Source organism: Solanum verrucosum, unplaced genomic scaffold, assembly GCF_900185275.1.
Source record: "Solanum verrucosum unplaced genomic scaffold, falcon-dt-bn FXZP01000252.1, whole genome shotgun sequence".
NCBI classification, from domain to species: domain Eukaryota; kingdom Viridiplantae; phylum Streptophyta; class Magnoliopsida; order Solanales; family Solanaceae; genus Solanum; species Solanum verrucosum.
In genome coordinates, this window is record NW_026019988.1 from 3,953,129 (window position 1) to 3,974,395 (window position 21,267).

A 21,267-nucleotide genomic window follows, 5' to 3' on the forward strand; every position below is an offset into this window, starting at 1 on the left:
TTGTAGAGGACTAATGATATAGCACACTGTCGTCATATATGTGAGTATGATTTAATATGTGCAATATTTTTTTATGTTTTCATAATGAAAACCACAAGGTTCATGTTTTTCTTTTTGTACAGGTGATCATGGCTGCCGCGATTGTGGAGATGTATCTGCGTAAGAAATTTTGTTTCAAGCATAAAGACGGAGGAGCATATACAACCTCTTCCGAAAGAGTGTGCCAATTAATTTGCTAGGTCATGTTCTTAATTTCTTGCTATCTTGTTGGAGAAAAGGGATCTTTGAGCAAAGTCCAACACTAAATTATATTATTATTTAAGTCTTTGTAAGATTTTATTTTAATTTTTGAAATTTTACATCTTATTCTTTTGGAGTTGTTCCCTAATTTAATTAGATGAATAAGTTTTAGTTTCTATCTCTATAAAGCTATATATAATAATTAAAGTTAGGCACAGACAATAAGATGTGCACTTTTCTATGGCCAATAAATCTATTTATCTTTTTTCTTCTTTATTTGAATTTTTTCTTTTCATAGTTTAATTTATTGTTGCAATTTTTTAAAAAAGGCAATGTAAAAGTATGAAGGCAATGAAGAGGTATAAAGGAAAAGAGGATAAGGAAAATAAACATTCACATTTGTTCAATTTGTTAGTCAATAGTCACAATTCACAATATTAAAGACTTCATTTTATCTTTCCTATAATTGATTCTCAATTATAAGAACTTAAATTAATTTGATATTACTTCTAATCTAATAAATTAGCCTACTATGTTGTTATGAGTTTATCAATTTTTTGGCTAACCTTTTCATATTACATTAATGAAATGACACACCTTTTCATATTGTGTTTTGATGAAGGATAAACGAATTTCTACATACTCCATCATTCACCATATTTTTTTATTCAAATACTAAAACAGAATGAACTTGCATTATGTTCAAGTGCAATCATGGCTATCATTACTACTCATAGCAAGGCAAACTTAGATGGGTCGGACATGGGCTTAATTTGTTTGGGTTAATATAGTAAGAGGGTCGGACATGGGTTAAGATAGTTAGAGGATCAAACATGGGTTAAAATTGGATGATATGTTATTTTTAAAGAAAAATGGGTAATTTTACTTGATTTGGAGGTTTTCATCCAATTGAAGAATACAAATAATAAATTTGTAGATGGCGGAGTTATGGATGGTTGCATAGTATAACATAGGGTAAAGTTAGCTATTAAACAAAAGTTGATGAGTATTGTTTACCCTTCTCCCTACAATTAAACCAAAAGATAAAGACAAGATTGGACAATATAATATAGTGGAATATATAATTAATCGGAAAGAAAATTGATTCTAACACATATATCTTAACGCACGCGCGAAGCGCAGCTACGTTCCCTAGTTTTGTATCAATTCTAATAAAAAAATTGAGATCAACTTTCAATTTTTACCCTCGATTTTTTACTTGTTTTTAATAGTGGAAGGCGGACCTATAAACATTAAGAATAAGTCTGACTAACAAGATTAAAATTTAAGAAAATGATAGGAATTTTTAAACCTTCTAATTTTGAACTAAAGAATTTTAAAATCAAATTATTTCTTATGACATTCTTTTTAAAACAGATTAACCATTACAATATTAAAAAATGAGCAAAACAAACAAAGAACCAAGAAGAATTAACCATTACAAATTACAATATTAAAAATGAGAAGAACAAACCAAAAAAAAAAAACCTAGAAAACAACTAGGTTTCTTGAAATAATTATCACAATATTGGAATTCCCAAAGACTTAATTAATTAATTAATTTTAACCCGTCTTAGGTTTAGGAGCTGATCTTTTTCCTGGAGGTGTTGAAAAATTTGCTCTTTCCTCATCATTAGCATTCATCTCCTCCTCTTCTTCTTGGCCTTGTTGAGCAATAATATTTTCTTTTTCTTGATTTTGTGTACTATTTTCTGGTTGTGTTTCTACTACTTGGTCATTTTTTGATGGTTCTGAAAAAATTGAACACATAAATTAAGAAAATGTTATGTTGATGATGTATTTAATTATTAAATAAATAAAAGTGCGTTATTTTTAACCATTCAAACTTTTTGATGATATCATGAAATATAGTGGGCTAACTAAGAAAAAGGAGAAATAAAGTACGCAAAAAAGATTTAAACCTACAAGGACAATACGTTCCCAACCAGAGTAGAAAGTATGACATAATTAAAAATCAAGATAAAAATAATATATGAAATGACCATATACTTCAATATAATTTTAAAACAATAGCATAAAAAGAGCTTGTTGACGATATACTAAAGTAAATACATTATATATGAGATGTTTCCTCGAAAAAATATTCACAATCTAAATCTTTTGATGGGATTGATCATTTCAACACAATAGTGTCTCTATAATGAAAATTGAAGCCTAATCCCTCGCACCTTAGGTCCACAACCTAGATGTTGGCTTTAAAAAAAAAATTATATATATATAAAGTGAACTCAGTCATTAGAAAATAATGTTTCTACCTGACATATTTAAGACTACGAAAAATAAGGTTTAGATGTATTCAACTCTTACCCTTAGAAGATTTTCCATCAGAAACAAGGCTTATGGGTGGATCTTCATTCTTGTTCTTTGTATTTGTATCTTCAATGAACTCAGCCATCTTTTCTTTTCTCCGTAGCTATTATCTCCCTTATATCAAATGAGCTTTATATAAGAGATTAAATATTGAAAGGGTCAATGCATACTTTCTATTTGAAATATGATATAGTTGGAGAATGATACAAGTTGTATAACAAGGGGGCTTATTATATAATTAGTCTTCACATTATTCCTATCTTTCCTATACAATATATTCATATGTGAACGTGGGCGGTTTTGACTGTCAATTTGATATAATGATGACTAATTGATTTATTTTGTTGTTTAAAATATAGGAAAAATTACCTAAATACACAACTTATTTTATTATAGTCTCTAAAAATTTCTATCATTTAAAAAAAAAATCAGAAATTCCCTCTTGGATACATCACTCCCCTCTTATTGATACATCCCTATCTCCCTCTCGAATACATCGCTCCCCTCTCTGATACATCCCTTCCCTCTTGGATACATCACTCCCCATGTCCTATCCTCTATCTGATACATCTCTCCCCTATGCATCTGAATGTCTGTTGATGTATCCGGAAGTCCAGTGATATATCCAGAAGTTCAGTGATGTATTTAGAATCCATAAATTTTAAGATATTCTGTAATTTAAAAAATAAAAAAAATATATAATTAACTCTTAATACTATGAGATTTATGTAAATTATATTGAAATATAAGCTATATTTGAAAACGTTACAAGTTGTTTGTTAGTAAATCATTATTTTATGCAAGAGGCCTATTTGATTCCTTCTTATCTTTTTACTTCTATATGCGCAAGTTGGAAATGATGATAATTCCACAGTGGTCCTATTTGATTCCTTCTTTTAACTTTCTTATATGCGCAAGTTGGAAAGGAAGATATATTTTTTTTAATTGTATAAGATTCATGTATGAACATAAATATATTCACTAACATGAGTTGTGGTATAGTAGTGAGACTATTTCATCATTAATTAGAAATTTCAGATTTAAGTCCTAAATATGGAATCTTGTTGGAAGCGTTACCCCTTGAATGAACCTTGAAATACGTGATCCAAATTTAATTAAAATTCCAATACAAAATAAAGACACCGAGTAAGAAAAAAAAGAATATATTCTTGAGTATTACCCATTTGATAAAGGTTGATCAATTAATTATGTTATTCTATTCAACTATCTTACTAGAGGGAATAAACACACGTCAGGTCAACACGTCTGCTTGACAATTTTGCCGCCTTGCTTAATACCAATTTTGCCAAATAACAAATGAATTCGAGAACATTAATTCTGTTCAATATTTTCGTTTTTATTTAACTGGGAAATATTTGGGAATATGATCATTATGTATACACTTACATACTACATAATTTTTTGTCTCACATTAATGAACACTTATACAAAATTATGATCTAGAGTGTTGAAGAAATCTTAAGGATGTATATACCAATTTAGTACCAATTTAGTGGTAGAGTCAGAATTTTTAATAAGAGGATTCAAAATCTGAGAAGTAAACACACGAATTAGTGGAAGGGAGTTTGACATCTGTTATACATACCTAAAAAAATAATTTTAACCATGTATAAATAGTACGAAAGAGGTTCGGAAGAACTCCCTAAATATGTTGGTTCCGCCACTGTATACCATAATGTACTTTAATTTAGATAAGGATGGGTCAAAAATGTCTTTAAACTATGTGAAATAAACAAAAATGTCCTTTGTATATAGTTTGGTTAAAAAATATTCTTACTGTCAATACTTTGGTCCAAAAATGTCATTATTACTTAATGGGTTAAAAATGTCCTTTTTCAAATAAACATATTATTTATTGTATAAATTATAGGAACCACATGTTATAAGTACTAAATAACATCTTATCCCTTCTAGTTTTCTATTTACCAAAAATCTCTTAAAAATGATGTTTGCGGGACACATAGCGTTGTACACGGGATACATTAGGTTTGATACATTCCACATAGCGGGATACATAGCGTTGTGCACGGGATACATTAGGTTTGATACATTCCACATAGCGGGATACATAGCATTGTGCACGGGATACATATTGTTGTGCATGGGATACATACCGTTTGATACATTTCACATAGCGGGATACATAGCGTTGTGCACAGGATACATGCGGGAAACATAGGTAAATAAGGGATTTTTGAAATTTTTGAAATAAGTAGGGATAAATGGATATTAAAGTAAGTAAAAGAGTGTAGTTAAGTAATTTGTCCTTATTTATTTCCTTTTTAAACACATTCTTTTCCTAATAATATTTTTTTGTTAGGAAATGTTTATCCTACTTCAAATTAAAAAAAAGATCATTTTATTATAATTTTGTTATCGTTATCTAAATGAAAATCAAAGATGAGTTTACTATTATCTTATATATATGACATATTTTATCCATTAAAAGGGTACCTGAAGTTATTTATTTTAATGAGATAAGGCACAAGTACCCCCTAGAGTATGAACGAAATCTCAAAGATACACCTTAACTAAACTAAGGTACTATTACCCTCCCCCCCCCAAAAAAAACTGATTTTTTAATAATTTTTTATTGAGACAGAGGTGAATATGAGGTGTGTTGGATGGTGGAGAGGACTGTTCAATGCAGAATATTGCTTATGAGATTTGTTTTCCCTATCCTCTAGGAAAATCATTTTCCTCATATTTAAGAAATTTGTGATTCATAGAGGATATATTTTTCAAAAATTTTGATCAACCAAACACGAAAAACTAAAATTTTTTTTTATGAAAAATGTTATCCATAGAACACACCCAGGTGAATGACTAAAGGATTTGAAAACCAATTTGAGGTGCTTTAAAATAAAAAACAACTTTTAAATAAAAACTGAACAAATTAAAGTGAACCGACAAACGTCTCTCGATTATAATTGACGAAGTCTATCGTTTCACTAAATTTAATCTACACTAAGGGTGTGTTTGGTATGAAGGGAAATATTTTTCGAAAAATGTTTTCCAATTTTCTCATGTTTGGTTGGGTAAAAATGTTTTGGAAAATATTTTTCAAATCAACTCATTTTTCTCAAATTTAAGGAAAATGACTTCCATTCAAAACTTAAGGAAAACATTTTCCAAAACTCTCTTTCAACTTCAAATTATAATTTTTTTTATTGAAAAAATCAATTTATTTTTTCCCTATTCTCAAACCAACCCCCCAACCACCCCCACCCCCACCCCCAAAAAAATAATTTTAAAGTTTGTTTTAAAAAAGTGGTCTTAACTTCAAATTTTTTTACCCCATCCTCACCCCCTACCCCCACCCCCCGGCCACCCCACCTACCAGCCCCTCACCCCCAAAAAAAATTGAGTTTGTTTTCAAAAAATATTTTCAACTTCGAAATTTCATTTTTTCACCCCTACCATCGACCCCCACCCACCCCCTACCAGCCACCCCAAACAAATTTTAAGTTTGTTTTTAAAAAATATTTTTAACTTCAAAATTTCATTTTTTTCACCCCTACCCTCAATCCCCCACTCACCCACCCACCCTACCAGCCCCCCCACCCCTCAAAAAAAAAATTGAGTTTGTTTTCAAAAAATATTTTCAACTTCAAAATTTTATTTTTTCACCCCTACTCTCAACCCCCCCCCCCCCCCCCAAAAAAAAGAAATTTAAGTTTGTTTTTAAAATATATTTTCAACTTCAAAAATTTCATTTTTTCACCCCTACCCTCGACTCCCACCCACCCACCCACCCCTACCAGCCCCCCTCCACCCCCCAAAAAAAAATTTAAGTTTGTTTTTTTAAAAAATATTTTCAACTTCAAAATTTCATTTTTTGACCCCTACCCTCGAGCCTCCCCCCTACCAACCCCCCCTCACCCCCCAAAAAAATTCAAGTTTGTTTTAAAAAAATATTTTCAATTTCAAAAATTATTTTCTACTCTAGTAAAAATAAAAGATATTTCTCAAAAACATTTTTCATTCATAAATCAAACACTAAAAATCTTTTCCGAAAAATATTTTCTACTCACCAACCAAACATGAGAAAATAAGTCAAAAATCTACTTGTTTTCTAGGAAAATATTTTCCTTCATACCAAACACACCCTAAACCGACATTATTAAGCTTGTCCATTTTATGTCGATTCTAGTAAAAACCAAAAATTAGATCATCTATCGATTTTCAACATATTTTTAGTAGTAAAAGGAGAAAATAAAGAACTTCTGAGGAGGTATGATTGACCAAGATTAAAATTCAAGAAATTAAAGTGATAAAATTATTAACATTAAGTTATTTTTAGAACAGATTAACAAGTACATCATTAAAGATGATCAAGATTTACAAACAAAAGAACCAAGAAAATAGCTCTTTTTTTTTTCAAAAAAACTAATCACAACATTGGAATTTCATTAATTAATTAACTTCAACCAGTCTTAGGTCTAGGAGCTGATCTTTTTCCTGGAGGTGTTGAAAAATTTGCTCTTTCTTCAGGTATTATAAACCCTTTTGGTAGAGGTTCAAAATCCTCATCATCATCAATCTCTTTTTGTTCTTGTGAATTTCCTTTAGATTTATCAAGTTCTTGGTCTTGTTGAGCAATAATATTTTCTTCTTCTAATTGATTTTCTGCATTATTTATTGGTTGTTTTTCACCTGATGGGAATACTGTTATTATCCCCAAGTCATCTTCTAGTACATGATCTCTTGTTGGTTCTTGGTCATTTCTTGGTGGTTCTGGCAAAATTGAATAAACATATATATTAAAATTATTTCAAGAAAATATTGTGTTGAAGACGTAATTAAATAAATAGAAGTAAGTTATTTTAAATAGTTCGAATTTTAGATGATATTGTGAAAGGTTGTAGGCTAACTAGGAAAACAAGAGGAATAAAGTATGCAAAATAACATTTAAAGAAGTTTAGCCATGCCTACATTGTTAGGGCAGAAACAAAGATTGTATTTCACCTCATTCAATGAGAAAATTGAACACACACACACATATATATATATCCAATTTTTTTCAAGAAAATGTTATGTTGAAGATTTAATTAAGTATTAAGTAAATAGAAAATGTCTTATTATTAACCATTCAAACTTTTAGATGATGTTGTGAAAGAGACAAATAATGCAATAAAAAGATTTAAAGAAGTTCAATCAAGCCTATGTTCTTGGGGGCAAAAATGCAGAGTTTTTCAATTTAGTGAATGAGAGGAATTGTACAAATTATATAAATCACAAGTAGTATCCAAACCCACATTTCTCAATTCTTATTTTTCAATTCACACCTTACTTAAACCCGATAAATATGACATAATTAGAAATCAAAATACAAAACAAATGAATTGTTGATAAAATATCTTTATTATCTTAAAAAGTATAAGAATATTATTTGAAATTATTTATTACATACTATTACCTTAATTACTTTAGCTTACTAATATTATATATTAAGGATTTTAATTGTGTAGCAACGTTTTGATTTTCTTAATATGGCAGTGGTTAATTGCCTTTATGGCATTAATCAATTACTATTTGATTTGGGAGTTACAAAAATCCTATAGAATATTTGGTGGTATTTGATAGACTTTATGACAATAATTTTGTTTTAATGTATAGTATGCACGGCTATATATATTTGGTAGTATGTTATAAGCCTTTATGGCATATTGACAGTTACTTTTTATTAGTTGTGCACATGGCTGATGGTATGGTATTTACCATATACTTATATATCTATATATAGTACGTTTATGTGTAAAAAGGAATAAGAAAGATTATATTAAAAAACTTTTCTTCCTAATTTATTTGCTCGATTTCTTATATTCTTTGTTAGATTCTGGCTCTTAGTTTTAGTACTAGAAGAGCTTGTTAAATCTTGGGGGATACACCTTAGCCGGTGAAATATCCTCAAGGACAGTGCCATAGGCACGCCTCAAGCTACGAGACTTCCGTGATTTCTAATAGTTTTCCAATATGAATGACCACACACTTCAATATGATTTCAAAGTGAATATAAGAGGCAAGGACAGACACAGAGGGGTGTAAAGGGGTCCAACTGAACCATTTTCATTAAAATATTATACTTCGAAAATTGGATAAAATAAACTTCTTTTTAATAATATAAATGTTGAAACTTTTCGATGAGATTGATCATGTCAATAACACAAAACAACTCAATAGTGTCTCTATAATTAAAAAAATGATACAAGAAAAAATGAGTGAAATTTTTTAGACATATATGTAAGACATGCTTCAACTCTTACCTTTAGAAAATCTTATTGGTGTTATAATTGTTGCTAGACCAACTTGGTCTTCTTCTGGTAAATGTATTTGTAGCCCCAACTTATCTCCTAATGGTACATCTCTTGCTGTTCCTTGGTCATTTCTTGATAGTTCTGAAAAAATTGAACACATTCAAATTATGATTTCAAGAAATAATTCAATATCAAAGACGTAATTAAGTAAATTGAAAGTTTATCATCTTTTAATAATTTAAATTTTTAGATGATGTTGTGAAAAACTTCACGAGTTAAGAAAGTCTCGTTGAAAGCAGGAACTCAAACTGTGACGACTATTTTCACTAGTTTCAAAGGCTTGATTGACCCTTGGGATTGAATCTGGCTAGGGGGTGCCCTCGTAAAGACTAAAACCTCGTTACGCCGAAAATAGTAGAGGTGCGACAGCGCTTTGATAGTGAGTGCACACAATTATATAAAAAGAAGAAATAACATAAGAAGACATAATTAACTGATGAAATGGTCACACATTTTAACATGATATTATAGTATTAGATATAGACACCATAAGTTTGAGCTCATCGCCAAGCACCAATTGGCTCTTGAAAAAAATCAGGGTTTCGCAAGTCGCAAAGGGATGCATTAAAGGCATATTTAAGTTATAAAAGTTAATGTGTTCTTTCTACCCGCTTAAACTTTTAGATTTAGATGAGATGGATAACTTCAAGAGAATAGTGTTTCTATAATGAAAATTAAGAGGGTTTTTTTTCTAGACATTAAAGACAATTATTCTTCAAGTCTTACCATTAGAAGATTTTCCACAAGAAACAATGTATATGAAGAGATCTTGAATCTTGATCTTTGCATCTTGGAAGAAATTGGCCATCTTTCTTTCTTTAATTTCTAGTTATTTTTTTCCAAGTTGCAATGGATGGAAATGAGTTTTAATTTATTGGGAAATTAAATGTTGGAGGGTTCAATAATTACATTTTATTAAAGTAGACCTTGAGACCCATGTGAGAAATTAAATTATTAATTTCGAGACGTGGTAGATGCTACTTGTTTCTATAATATTCACATAATAATTGATGTATTTCTTTCCAATAAGATTTATAGTTAGAACTATGTTGATTTTTTTAAAATTGGAAATGGAGTTGCCCTACCTAATCAATTATCTTAACTTCTTTCCAATTCAATTGAAAATTATTCATGTGATGTTTGATGTATTGTAGTATGTGTATACTTTTAATAATGTGAGGTATTTTGGGGAAAATTATGTTGGTTTGATCCAAAATGGATTCTTGTAAGATCACACATTATATAAAGAGAGTATTTTAAAGCTATTTTAAGTCAACAACTAATATATAATAACGACAATGTTTAGTAAGACATGAATGGAAAGATGACATGTGGCCCAGTCTATTATCTTTGTCCATCGAATTTTGAAAAAGAGTTTATTTATATCATTTGTTAAAAGCTGGCTTTTATTTGAGAAAAAGACTTATTTATGTCAATTATTTGTTAAGTGAAATGACATAGAAGAATTAAACTTTTGATGAATGACATAGATAAACTTTTTTTTTCAAAATTCAATGGCATATTAGAACTTTTTAATTTTTAAAAGTTATTTAATTAATAACATGGCTAAATTATAATTGTTTTTTCATATTTTTTATTAATCAATTACTCATTTTCGGGATTTACCGAAAAAAAATAAAAATTTTAAAATTGAAATTGTTGAATTTAAGGTTACAATATTTATTTGTGAATTTTTGGCGTTAATTTTTATAGTTTTTTCATATTTTTCCTATTTTTTATTAATCAATTACTCATTTTCGGGATTTACCCAAAAAAATAAAAATTTAAACAAAATTGTTGAAAACGGGTCGGGTAGTTTATTTAAAAGGGGGGTTGATTTATGGGTCGGATTAGGTGTTTATGGTTTCGAATTTTTTAGGAACATAATTGATCCCTTTTCATTTTCATATAAATGTCATGTGGTAAAGTCAAAATGACATGACAATTCCATGTGACATTTAAAGAAATGGAAAATGAGCTGGACATATCCAGCAGGCCAACTAACGCCCAGAAGAGCATATCCAGACGAAAAGTTGGACGGCGAAGACACGAGTGAGTCAAACTTTAAACGAAGGGTATATCCAAACCTCTTCGAATAGTTTAGGGTCATATTTGACTCTTTACCCTTTATTTTATTTGACCAATATTAATTTAACGGTACTTAATTCCTCTGAGAAAGTATTCATTAGAGGTTTGATGTACTTATGAAGTTAATTAATGATAAGAATAATATTGAAAGAAAATAATAAATTTGTCTCAAATTTTTAAAATGGACAGATAATTTTTAAATTTTAATTTAGTATTATTATTGAATAATATGAAACAGAATAAATATACATATAACAAACATAAAATTTTAAATTTTAAATCTGTCAAATAATCACACCACGCTCATCCAAACCGACCTTTAAAACTGACCGAAAAGCAAAGTCGGGCCCTTCCTTTCGATCTAAGCCAACACACAAGTTGTATTATTACACATTTTTCCACATCATATTGATAAAGTAAACTAAAAGTGAAAATAAAATAACACACAAAGAAAATTAAAAAGGAACCAAGACATGAACAACAATAGTACTTTCTGCCAAGTCGATTTCAATACTAAGTAAGCATCTTATCGTATAAGTAAGAAAATTCAACCACTTAACTGTAAGGACAGAGACGGTTAGAATTTTCAAAAGTTGTATTTATAATTATATTATTTCAACCAATAGTAGGGCCAGGTCGTTTGCCAGGAGGTGTTGGCTGTTTTGCTCTTTCAACTACGTGCACCAACTTCTCATCTTCTACTTCTTTTGCTTCATCTTGTTCATCATTTGTAACTACTAGCCCTTGTCCTTGTTCTTTTTCTGATGATTCTGGCAAAAAATGATAACATATATTTATTTTCACATTATTTTGCGATTTTTTTTAAAAAAAATATCTGATATTCAGAATTTACTGGTTTGGTTAGAGTTCAAATTTGTATGTTAGAGGGTTAGTTTAAGAAAAATGAGTTATATGAATTTTATTTTTGATCAAAATTCTGGAGTTTCAAATTTGACATGTGAAATTTCAGGATACTATCATAAATTTTATATGTGGAAATTTAAACTCCAGGACAAGGGCAATTTCTCAAAAACCTTGACCTCTGATTTATTAGAATAGAAAAATTTCATTGATCCAACAACATCCATCGATCTGCGGTAATATGAATCAAGAAAATCAAGAAACATCATAGAAATTGAAATTCTAAAACAATTATTATTATTTTTAAAAAAAATACAAGGTTGAAAAAGTGGCATTTGATGCGTTTTGTTTTTTAAAAATAAAAATAAAAATTGGGACTCAAAATTGTATGATTAGTCCAAATTGTGTCTTAGAGCCTAGAGGGTTCACTTAAGGAACAAGGGCTACCTACAAAGGTTTTTTTTTTCGCCCAAAAAGTGACTAATAACCATTTTTCAATTGTTGTAATTTAATAAATAGCCAAATAAAAGTTCTGAAATTTCAATTTCTACGAGTGAAACTCTAGTTATCATTAGATTTTACTCGTCGAATTTGAAACTTCAAAACAATGACTATTTTTTAAAAAACAAGGTTAAAAAGTCAACATTTGATGCTATTTTTGCAAAATTATTTAATTTTGAACACGACAAGATCTCTGATTTAATAGAATAGAAAATTTTCATTCATACAATAACACCCATTGATCTGTGGTAATATGATTATATGAATCATGAAAATCAAGAAACAATATAGTGCTTAACATTTATATATACAAAATATATAGATTTTTATTGTTACATACCTTTAGCAGGTTCTTCACTTGGAGTAATAGGCTTAGTCAACAGATCTTGAATTTCATTCTTCATATCTTCAGCCATTTTTTTTCTTTTAGGTAGCTTTTGCACAAGGCTCAATTGAGCTTTATATTAGATGTTTAGTTTATAAAATTTAAATACTTTTTTAAAAAATAAAATAAAATAAAATACAGTAGAGGACCATGTGGTTAGCATTTATAAAAATAATCAGATGGCGTGCACATGATTATACATATTCCACTGGGCCACTTGATCAATAAAGGCATGAAGATGCCTTTTTATAAATTGTATTTTTTTTGGTAAAAAAATAAATTAATTAAAATCTCCTATTTATTCTAGGTGAAAAAAAAACTTTGGTTGACTATACTATTTCTAACATATTTTATTGTCATTTTGAAATTAGAATATCCATCTTTCAGATTGATATTAGAAACAAAACAAATTCATGTATGTCTAATCTAAGTCAAATTCATATACTTCATTTAGTTCAATTTATTTGTCTTAATTACTATTTACTATTTAGACAGTTAAAAAATACTTTTTATCATAAATTTTTATATTCTATTCAAGTCTAAAAACGGCTGAGAAATGATATATAAACCACCACCACCACTCCCCCTTCCCCACCCAAAATTAAAAAAATGTTAGTCTGATATAGAAATAAAACTTATTTGAAATATAATGTTATCAATGCTTAAAAATATGATTTTCAGTGTTTAGATACATGTAGAGTTGTGGTAGTGGTGTGAGAATAAGGAATATGAAAAATGGAAGTAGGGTTTAATGTTTGGTGAAAAATCACTATTAGAGTGCCAACAAATAAAGTAAATAATCATTTCACATGGGCAATGCATTAATAAAGTTCCAACCAACAAATAAAATAACCCTACCCCCTCTTCAAGTCTACAACTACAACACATGAGGATTTTAATATCAACAGAGTAAAATATTACATAATCTTTCGTTATGCACTACAATTACAGGATTTTATGATAAATTTGTATTTATAATTAACATTACTCTATATAAATGCCACAAAAGATTTTAATGACTTTAAATATAATGACTTTAGTTCAATTGTTACTAAAGTGACATCCTTACAACATATGCATTCTCAAACATTGTTCTAAGGATGTAACTGATTGTATAACCACAACTCTTCCTCATACATCTCTAATCACCACACCCAATTTATGTGGACTCTTACACGATCATATGATTTGTTTAAACTTATTTAATTGGATAAATTTCAAAAATATAATTTATTAGTAATTAATTATTGTCTTTTTTAAATTCTACTAGTTTTGGTCTATATATAAGTGTCATATTCTAGTAGATGCAGTATCGACAATACTTTAACATAGATATAAATCTGAATATACCTTACTAATGTCAGAGTGTAAATCTCATTGATCATACATACACCACACACATAGAGATGCATCGATTGTATAAGGGGTTTATATATTTTGATAACCAGTAAACATTTCGATATACAAAATTTACAATGGTAATAAAAGTTCAAATACTACTTTTCAATGGTAACATTTGATTATTTTTTTGTATAAAAGGAAGGCAATCCCTCATAAACAACTTAAACCCTCATAAACAACTCAAACAACTCTATTTTTACTACTCCCTCCGTCCATTTTTAGTTGTCCACTTTAGAAATGACACACAGATTAAGGCAACAATGATTAGCACAGTGAAGTTACAATTTTACCCTTATGACAACTTTTCACTTCAAAATTACAACCACTTATTTGAATTCAAGTAAAATAAATTGGAGGGAAACAACATACACTTTTACAATTTTCAAGAAGTGTAAATAAGGGTATAATAGGAAAAAATTTATTGTCCTTTCTTGATTTGTCAAAATGGACAACTAAATAGGGACAACCAAAAAAGGAAATATGGACAAGTAAATAGGGACGGAGGGAGTATGTCTCAAGCATCTCAAACATCCAATGCAAAAAAAGTCTTACAATTGCCATTGTGGTAATCCAACTACATTGAGGACGTCACACACCGATACAAATTCAGATCAATAATTCTTTAATTGTGCAGTTGGAATATGCTCTTTTTTTAGGTGGCTTGAAAATGAATCATCAACGAGTAGCCCATCGAATTTTCAAGGCGTTGCGCGCCAAATTTGAAATATTAAAAAAGCTATGGAAATTCGAAGAAAATAGGGATCTGCTAATGACTTTCTTAAAAGAAGCCGAAGAGCAGAGGAATCACTTGAAAGTGTTGCTAAAAGATGTTGAAATAGATAGAGATAAACTAAAAGAAAGGTTGATTTTGGCAGAAGAAAAAGAAAAATGCCTAAAAACTATATTGTGTGGTTTATTTTTGGTGTTTGCTTTTTGAAAATCATGTGTAACAAATGTGTAACAGGAATGTAGTGCTGAGTAAATAAAGTATTTCTCTATTTATTGCACTCTTATCTCTTTTATTTTTGATCGATAATGTTATAGTTCAACAGTGACAGCAATCTATAGTATTAGACATACAATTTTAATGGCGGTAATTGACTACTAAATAGATCAACAGTGATAGCAAAAATCACATACTATTAAAAGATAGATTAATAAAAAATCTAAAAATCATTACATGTTAAACTATCAGATGTACATTTTTCTCGTCAAAAACAGCAAAACAACAAACCACTTTAACCATGTTCTTAAAAACCAACTATTTCAAAAACTAATTGTCTTAAAAAATTAACTATCTCAAAAAGCAATTGTCTTCAAAACTAGGAAAATCCCAACTATCACATGAATCAATTGTCTTCAAAAATCAATTATTTCAAAAACTCTCTTAAAACATCAATAACCACAAATATCTTACTCATCGCCACCAACCTCACCATTAAGCTCCATCACAATACCCATCACGTCAACTTCTTTTTCCACTTCTGCCACATCAGTGGCCAAGCCTTCTTCTTCCAATTTTTCCTTTTCTTCATTCTCTGTTATCTTCTCCTCTTGTTGTTCTTTCTCTTCTTCTCCACTTGCTTCAGTTTCTTCATTTTTCTTCTCTTCCAGCTTCTTGTCTTCACTTTCTTCTTCTTTCTTTTCTTCTAGCTTCTCCTCTTATTTTTTTTTCATCATTCTCCTCCAGCTTCTCTTCTTCTTTTTTTCTATCATCTTCTCATCAACTTGTTCTTTCTCTTCTTCTTTCATCTCCTCTTCCTTCATCTTTTCTACAACTTCATCAACTTCTTCAGCAAAGTATTCATCAACTGCAGCAAGATATAATCGACTATAGCTAATGGAAGAATCTCGTCATCAACTGTTGGTGCTGAAAAGTTGGCATCATCTACTGCAAGATCAGTGACTAAGCATTAATACAAATAAATTATTTTACATAAATAATATATAAATTTATCTTCCTTTCTTTTTCTTGTTCTTTTCAATTCTTCTCAATTTCTACTCTCATACATAAGCAACAATTTCCACCATTGATTTCTCGAGGGATAAAACACGCTCACACATATTTTCATCTTTAGAAGTACTTGGTACAGAATTCTCACAAGGTTGATTATGATTAGGGGTGTTCACCGGTCGGTTTGGATCGGTTATTGGTCAAAATCAAAACCAAACCAACTTAATCGGTTTTAAAATGATCAAAACCAAACCAAACCAAATATAATATACATTCATCGGTTTGGTGGTTATCGGTTTCGGTTTGGTTTGGTTCGGTTATTAACCATACACAAAAATAAAAGAAACAATTCATTCAAAATGTGAAAAAAGTGACAACAATCCATTCAAAACGAAAAATAGTTAGAATGACTTAACTACTGAACTTTCAATCACTAAATTTAGTAAACAATAAACCTTTAAAATTCACTATATTGGCTTAGAAGGAAGAGACAATAACATTTGCAGTCCCACAAAAAATTATCATAGACACTCATATACATGAAATCAATAAGATAAATGTTTTCATCTTGGGAATTTTAGCTTTCAATAAGTAAATTGTATAGAAATTTTAATGAAAATATATATAAGATCTTTAAAGTTGTTTATAAAAATAATATATTAAGTATTTATATTAATAAAATATATGTATATAATTTATCGGTTCGGTTATTTCTTCGGTTTTTTCGAATAAAACCATAATCAAACCAAATACTATCGGTTTTCAAAAATCTGAAACCAAACCAAACCAAACCCAAATAAAATCGGTTTTATTTTATCGGTTTGGTTCGGTTTTTCGGTTTGGATCGGTTTTTATCCAAACCGTGAACACCCCTAATTACGATCGTGATCACTTAAATACCCATCCTCCACATTCTCTATTATTGAAGTAAGGACAGTCACACCTTTCAAATTTGCCTTTAAGGCATTGAAGAATGTATCCTTCACTTCATCCATATATGGTTTTAATGTTGCCAAGTAATTCTTTTTTGTCTCACGGACTGTAGGTGTGAGGTATGGGTGCACAATCTACGAAAAATAATATATACAAATATTACATGACATTCACCAATTTATAAATAATGCTAAACAATAATAAATAACTTTGTACCTTTGTACTTTTTTCTTTGTACTTAAATGAATCACCTTCGCTAATATAATCATTTTTTGCGGTGTGCCATCTAAGTAAATGGGGAATGAGCAAAGGAGAATCTAAGGACTTCTTGGCATACTTTTCAAGATGAGGAAGAGCCTCATATATCCAAACTTGAAATTAATAGAAGAACAAATAAATAAACAGAGGCTATAAAATACTACACAAATATATAAGAATTTATCATAAATCAACTACATAATTTATAAGAAGTACCAGAAATGCCCAGGGAAAGCCATACATAGCATACGATGCATTTCCTCTTTCGTTAAACACTCACTCTGCTTCTTCAAATTGATTTTATTCTTCAGAGACGTCAATGTTAATTAAAACTCTCTTTCCCCACGGATAGTTATTGAAGAAATCTAAATCATCCACCATCTTAATGTGGATTGAATCCACAATTTTAGATCGATCATGGGCAAACAACATCGTGTGGATGAACAAAACCAAAGAGCACTTCAACTTCTGCTCCTTGTTCAACTTGGAACCCTTGATCAAACGCATCAACTTTGTAGCAGTAATGTTCTTATTCTTAGTCACCTTGTAGTAAAATTTCTCTCCCTTTTGAATAACTTTCTTCAATTTTGCATCACGGGGATATGTCGAGCAATCCAGTCCCATAATTAATGCAAATTCTCTTAAGCTAAAATAAGTAGGCTTATCATTCACACAGAACCAAATTTCATATAATTTTTTGTCACTTTTCACACGTCGCAACAACATATAATGGACCATATGTCCATTGAACTTGAAATGTTATGGAATATGCCTCAAGTGTCCAAAACAAGTACCTTTAAAATCTTCATAAATTTTTTCTTGAACTAGAAGATTTATTAAATCACGATAAACAGCTAGCCATTCTTGCTCTAACAGAAATTTTTGCTGGAAACGATCCTATCTCATCTATCCATGTCTTTAAATCATACGACTTACTAGAAATGTCTCTTGCACAAATTGACAAAGACAGGGGATCTTCATCCTCATCACCTGTTTGGGTATCTTTACAACTCTCATCTTCACTGTCACTTTTATCATTACTAGATTCAGCATTATCACTAGACTGGGCACTACTGTCCTGGTAATTGTCAATCTCGGCCATTGTATCAGAATCAGAGTTTGACTCATGTTCTTCCACAACAATTTTTTTCTTTTTGAAGCTTTTGAAACTTCTTCAGCCTTTCTTTTCTTATTTTTAGAAGAATTAGGACTAGATCGCTTAATGATGCCGCCTCTAGTTTTAGTCATACTATACTATAGACAAGCAAAAATAAATTTGTTATATCAAAATATCGATCACTAGTCTATTAGCACAATCAAAGCTTACATTAAAAATACATGCAAAAGAAGTAGCAGTTCAAACAAAAATCAACAGTAAAATCACAAATATAAAACTTTAAAATCGATCAAAATACAGTAAACGTTTTCAAATCGCTAATATAAAATTTTTAAAAAATTTATATGCATTATTCAAACCAAAACGACATTAACGATGCCGAATCAGAAACATAAACTAAAAAGGGTCAGATTTTTAAAAGTTTAAGCAAAAATCTAAACTTCACTACACTACTGCAATTAAATAATAAATCAAATAGGACTAAAAGTTACTGAAAATACGATTAAACTTACCTGAGAGGAAGAAGATTGAACAAGATTCAACTGAACTTGGGGAAGAAGATTGAACAAAATAGACCCGATTCACTTCGTTTGAAATCTTCAGGAACTATTATGGGAACTTACGTTTGTTTATGGTTTCAAGAATAGAAAACTGAAAAGGTTGATTCTTGGAGAAATGTGTTTATTATGATATCGATAAAGTTGGTATATGAAAGATCAAAAGCCACATTAGAGAACAAAGTTGTGAGGTTTAATCGAAAAAATGGTTTTCTGATAACCCAATATATTAAAAAAATTATATTGGGATTGTAATATATTTTTAGAGGGATTAAATTTATTTAATATTTGAAGTGTTGGAAAGAAAATGATTTTTTAAAACTTGTATTTTATCCCCAAGTTTTTAAAGTGTTAAAAAGGTCCTGACCCCACAAGCCAACCCCACTTTTTAACTTTTTCTTAAAGTAGCCCTACAAAATAAATAAAAAATAAATAGGATGTCAATGGACTAAATTAAGTTATATTGATGGGTACAACACCAATCTTCTCTAGTATTTGGGTAGGGTAAGTTGAAAAATTGGGTGGGTAAATTTATTTAACAAGTCAGAGTGTAAAATTGGACCAATAATAAAATACCATATGAAATCAAAACATTTTTTTTTAATTCAATGTTGAGCGCTAGTCATTGGGCAAGTAAACAAAAAATGCAACCTGATCCGTAGGAATGGCAATAGGGCGGGGCGAATGTGGCACGGAGCAGGTTTAAAGCTATGCGAGGCGGAGGAGTTTTAAGTTTGTGCAACAAGTTGAAGTGGGTCTTTTAAAAACTTATGTGGGGCGGGGTAAGTTGAGGTGAGTTTTCTAAAATCTAATGTTGGGCGGGAGGGTTGCGGGTCTATGTGATTTTATGTGGATTTAAACATAATTTTATTTCTACATTGTATAAAAATAATAGAACGTTATTTAATAAGATAATTTCTTTGAAGTTACTAAAATATTTCACATAGTAAATGGAAATGGTTCAATCAAAACTAATATGGTTTATAACATGCTTCACAATTGACCTCTATAAAATAAAATTTTAAGTCGTTATCTATTAAATTAATACAACTTAATGAGAAAATGAATTTAATTTTATGAATTTCATTTTTAGTATCAAACTTCATTTAAAAAAGAAAATGTTTAAAAAATTATGCGAGACGGGATGGAGCGGGTTGAAAATGAAAAAAATTGTTATGCAGAATGTGAAGCCGAACGAATTAATAATTTTGCGGGTTAAGCTCAATCCACCCTGCAACGCTTCATTGCCATCTCTACTCATCCTTATTTTTAACAAAATAAATCGATGAAATTATATTTAGACGTTTTGCGATAAAGAAAAAAACTTTTTATCCTTTTCTATTTAAGCTAGTTAAAAGTGGTAACTAGTGGATGCCTTTTGCTATGAGAGTACAATATGCTTCTCAATTGTTTGTGCAGATAGTGATAGTACAACACCACATTCCACATGGTTACGGTAAAATCTTTGTCAGTCTACTATTTTCTCGTTCTAATTTATATTACTAATTTCTTTTTTTTAGGTTGTCTGAACAAATTATACATTTCTAACAATTTGACTTAAAAATTATATTTTACCATTAATAAAATAATTTATAATCACATAAATATCTATTTTTTATTTTATCCGTCACCATTTAAACGAGTTAAACGTGGTAACTAGTTGATGCCTTTTGCTATGTGAGTACAATAATGCTTCTCAATTATTTGTACAAACAATGATTGTACAACACCACAGTCCACATGGTTACAGTAAAAAAATTGTGAAGCCATCTTCAATTTTACACTCTATTTTACTCTCTAAAAACATAGTTCTTTATTTGTTTAGACAATCAACTTCAATTCAATTCTCTATTTTACTCTCCAAATATAAAATTATTTATTTTTCAGACAATCAACTTCAACCAAATTCTCTATTTTACTCTCTGAAAAGAAGTTTTTGTATTTTCTCCTCAATATTATATGGAGTATTATTTATATTTCTATTTCATTTTCTTATTTCATAATATAAATCCGTTCTTTTTTTAAAAAAAAAATCACTATGTATAATTTTCATGTAATATAAAATTATTACTTTTCAAATTCTTTATTTAATATAAAATTATATTTTATTCTAAAATTTTAAAGAACAACTACAAATAGTTGAAAGAAAGAAATAAACAAGCACAACCACAATCACAAGCACAACAATTTTCTAGATCATACACTATTTTTCCCGAATATTGTTAAATTTGAAAACGACCTACCGGGATTATATAATTATTGTTGTGATTTTTAAAATTATTATGTTATGTATTGTATTGTTT

At 29.5% G+C, this 21,267-nt stretch overlaps 4 protein-coding genes and 1 long non-coding RNA gene across 7 annotated transcripts in view; all 5 read right to left on the minus strand.

Annotated features, from left to right (window-relative positions):
• LOC125819013 (uncharacterized) overlaps positions 1-21,267 on the minus strand; it is a 513,298-nt gene that overhangs the window by 169,588 nt on the left and 322,443 nt on the right. The gene's annotated exons all lie outside the window — the stretch shown is intronic.
• Positions 1,667-2,776, minus strand: LOC125819032 (uncharacterized). Its single transcript, XM_049498548.1, has 2 exons — positions 2,569-2,776; positions 1,667-1,991 (listed from the first exon to the last, which is right to left on the minus strand). The coding sequence occupies exons 1-2, from the start codon at positions 2,654-2,656 to the stop codon at positions 1,804-1,806; spliced, it is 276 nt and encodes a 91-aa protein (XP_049354505.1). The 5' UTR covers positions 2,657-2,776; the 3' UTR covers positions 1,667-1,803.
• On the minus strand, positions 7,019-9,717 carry LOC125818937 (uncharacterized). Its single transcript, XM_049498448.1, has 3 exons — positions 9,636-9,717; positions 8,859-8,990; positions 7,019-7,329 (listed from the first exon to the last, which is right to left on the minus strand). Exons 1-3 carry the CDS (start codon positions 9,715-9,717, stop codon positions 7,019-7,021), a joined length of 525 nt encoding a protein of 174 aa, XP_049354405.1.
• Positions 11,316-21,267, minus strand: part of LOC125819033 (uncharacterized) — a 231,012-nt gene continuing 221,060 nt past the window's right edge. For 2 of the 3 annotated variants that reach the window (XR_007442424.1, XR_007442425.1), the window contains exons 2-3: positions 12,700-12,785; positions 11,316-11,767 (exon numbers count right to left, since the gene is read on the minus strand). This is a non-coding gene — a long non-coding RNA (uncharacterized LOC125819033). Of the gene's footprint in view, positions 11,768-12,699; positions 12,787-21,267 lie in introns of all 3 variants that reach the window. The other variant, XR_007442426.1, reaches the window with a different exon arrangement.
• LOC125818938 (uncharacterized) lies at positions 15,559-17,094 on the minus strand. The gene is made up of 3 exons (XM_049498449.1): positions 16,980-17,094; positions 15,874-15,956; positions 15,559-15,786 (listed from the first exon to the last, which is right to left on the minus strand). Exons 1-3 carry the CDS (start codon positions 17,092-17,094, stop codon positions 15,559-15,561), a joined length of 426 nt encoding a protein of 141 aa, XP_049354406.1.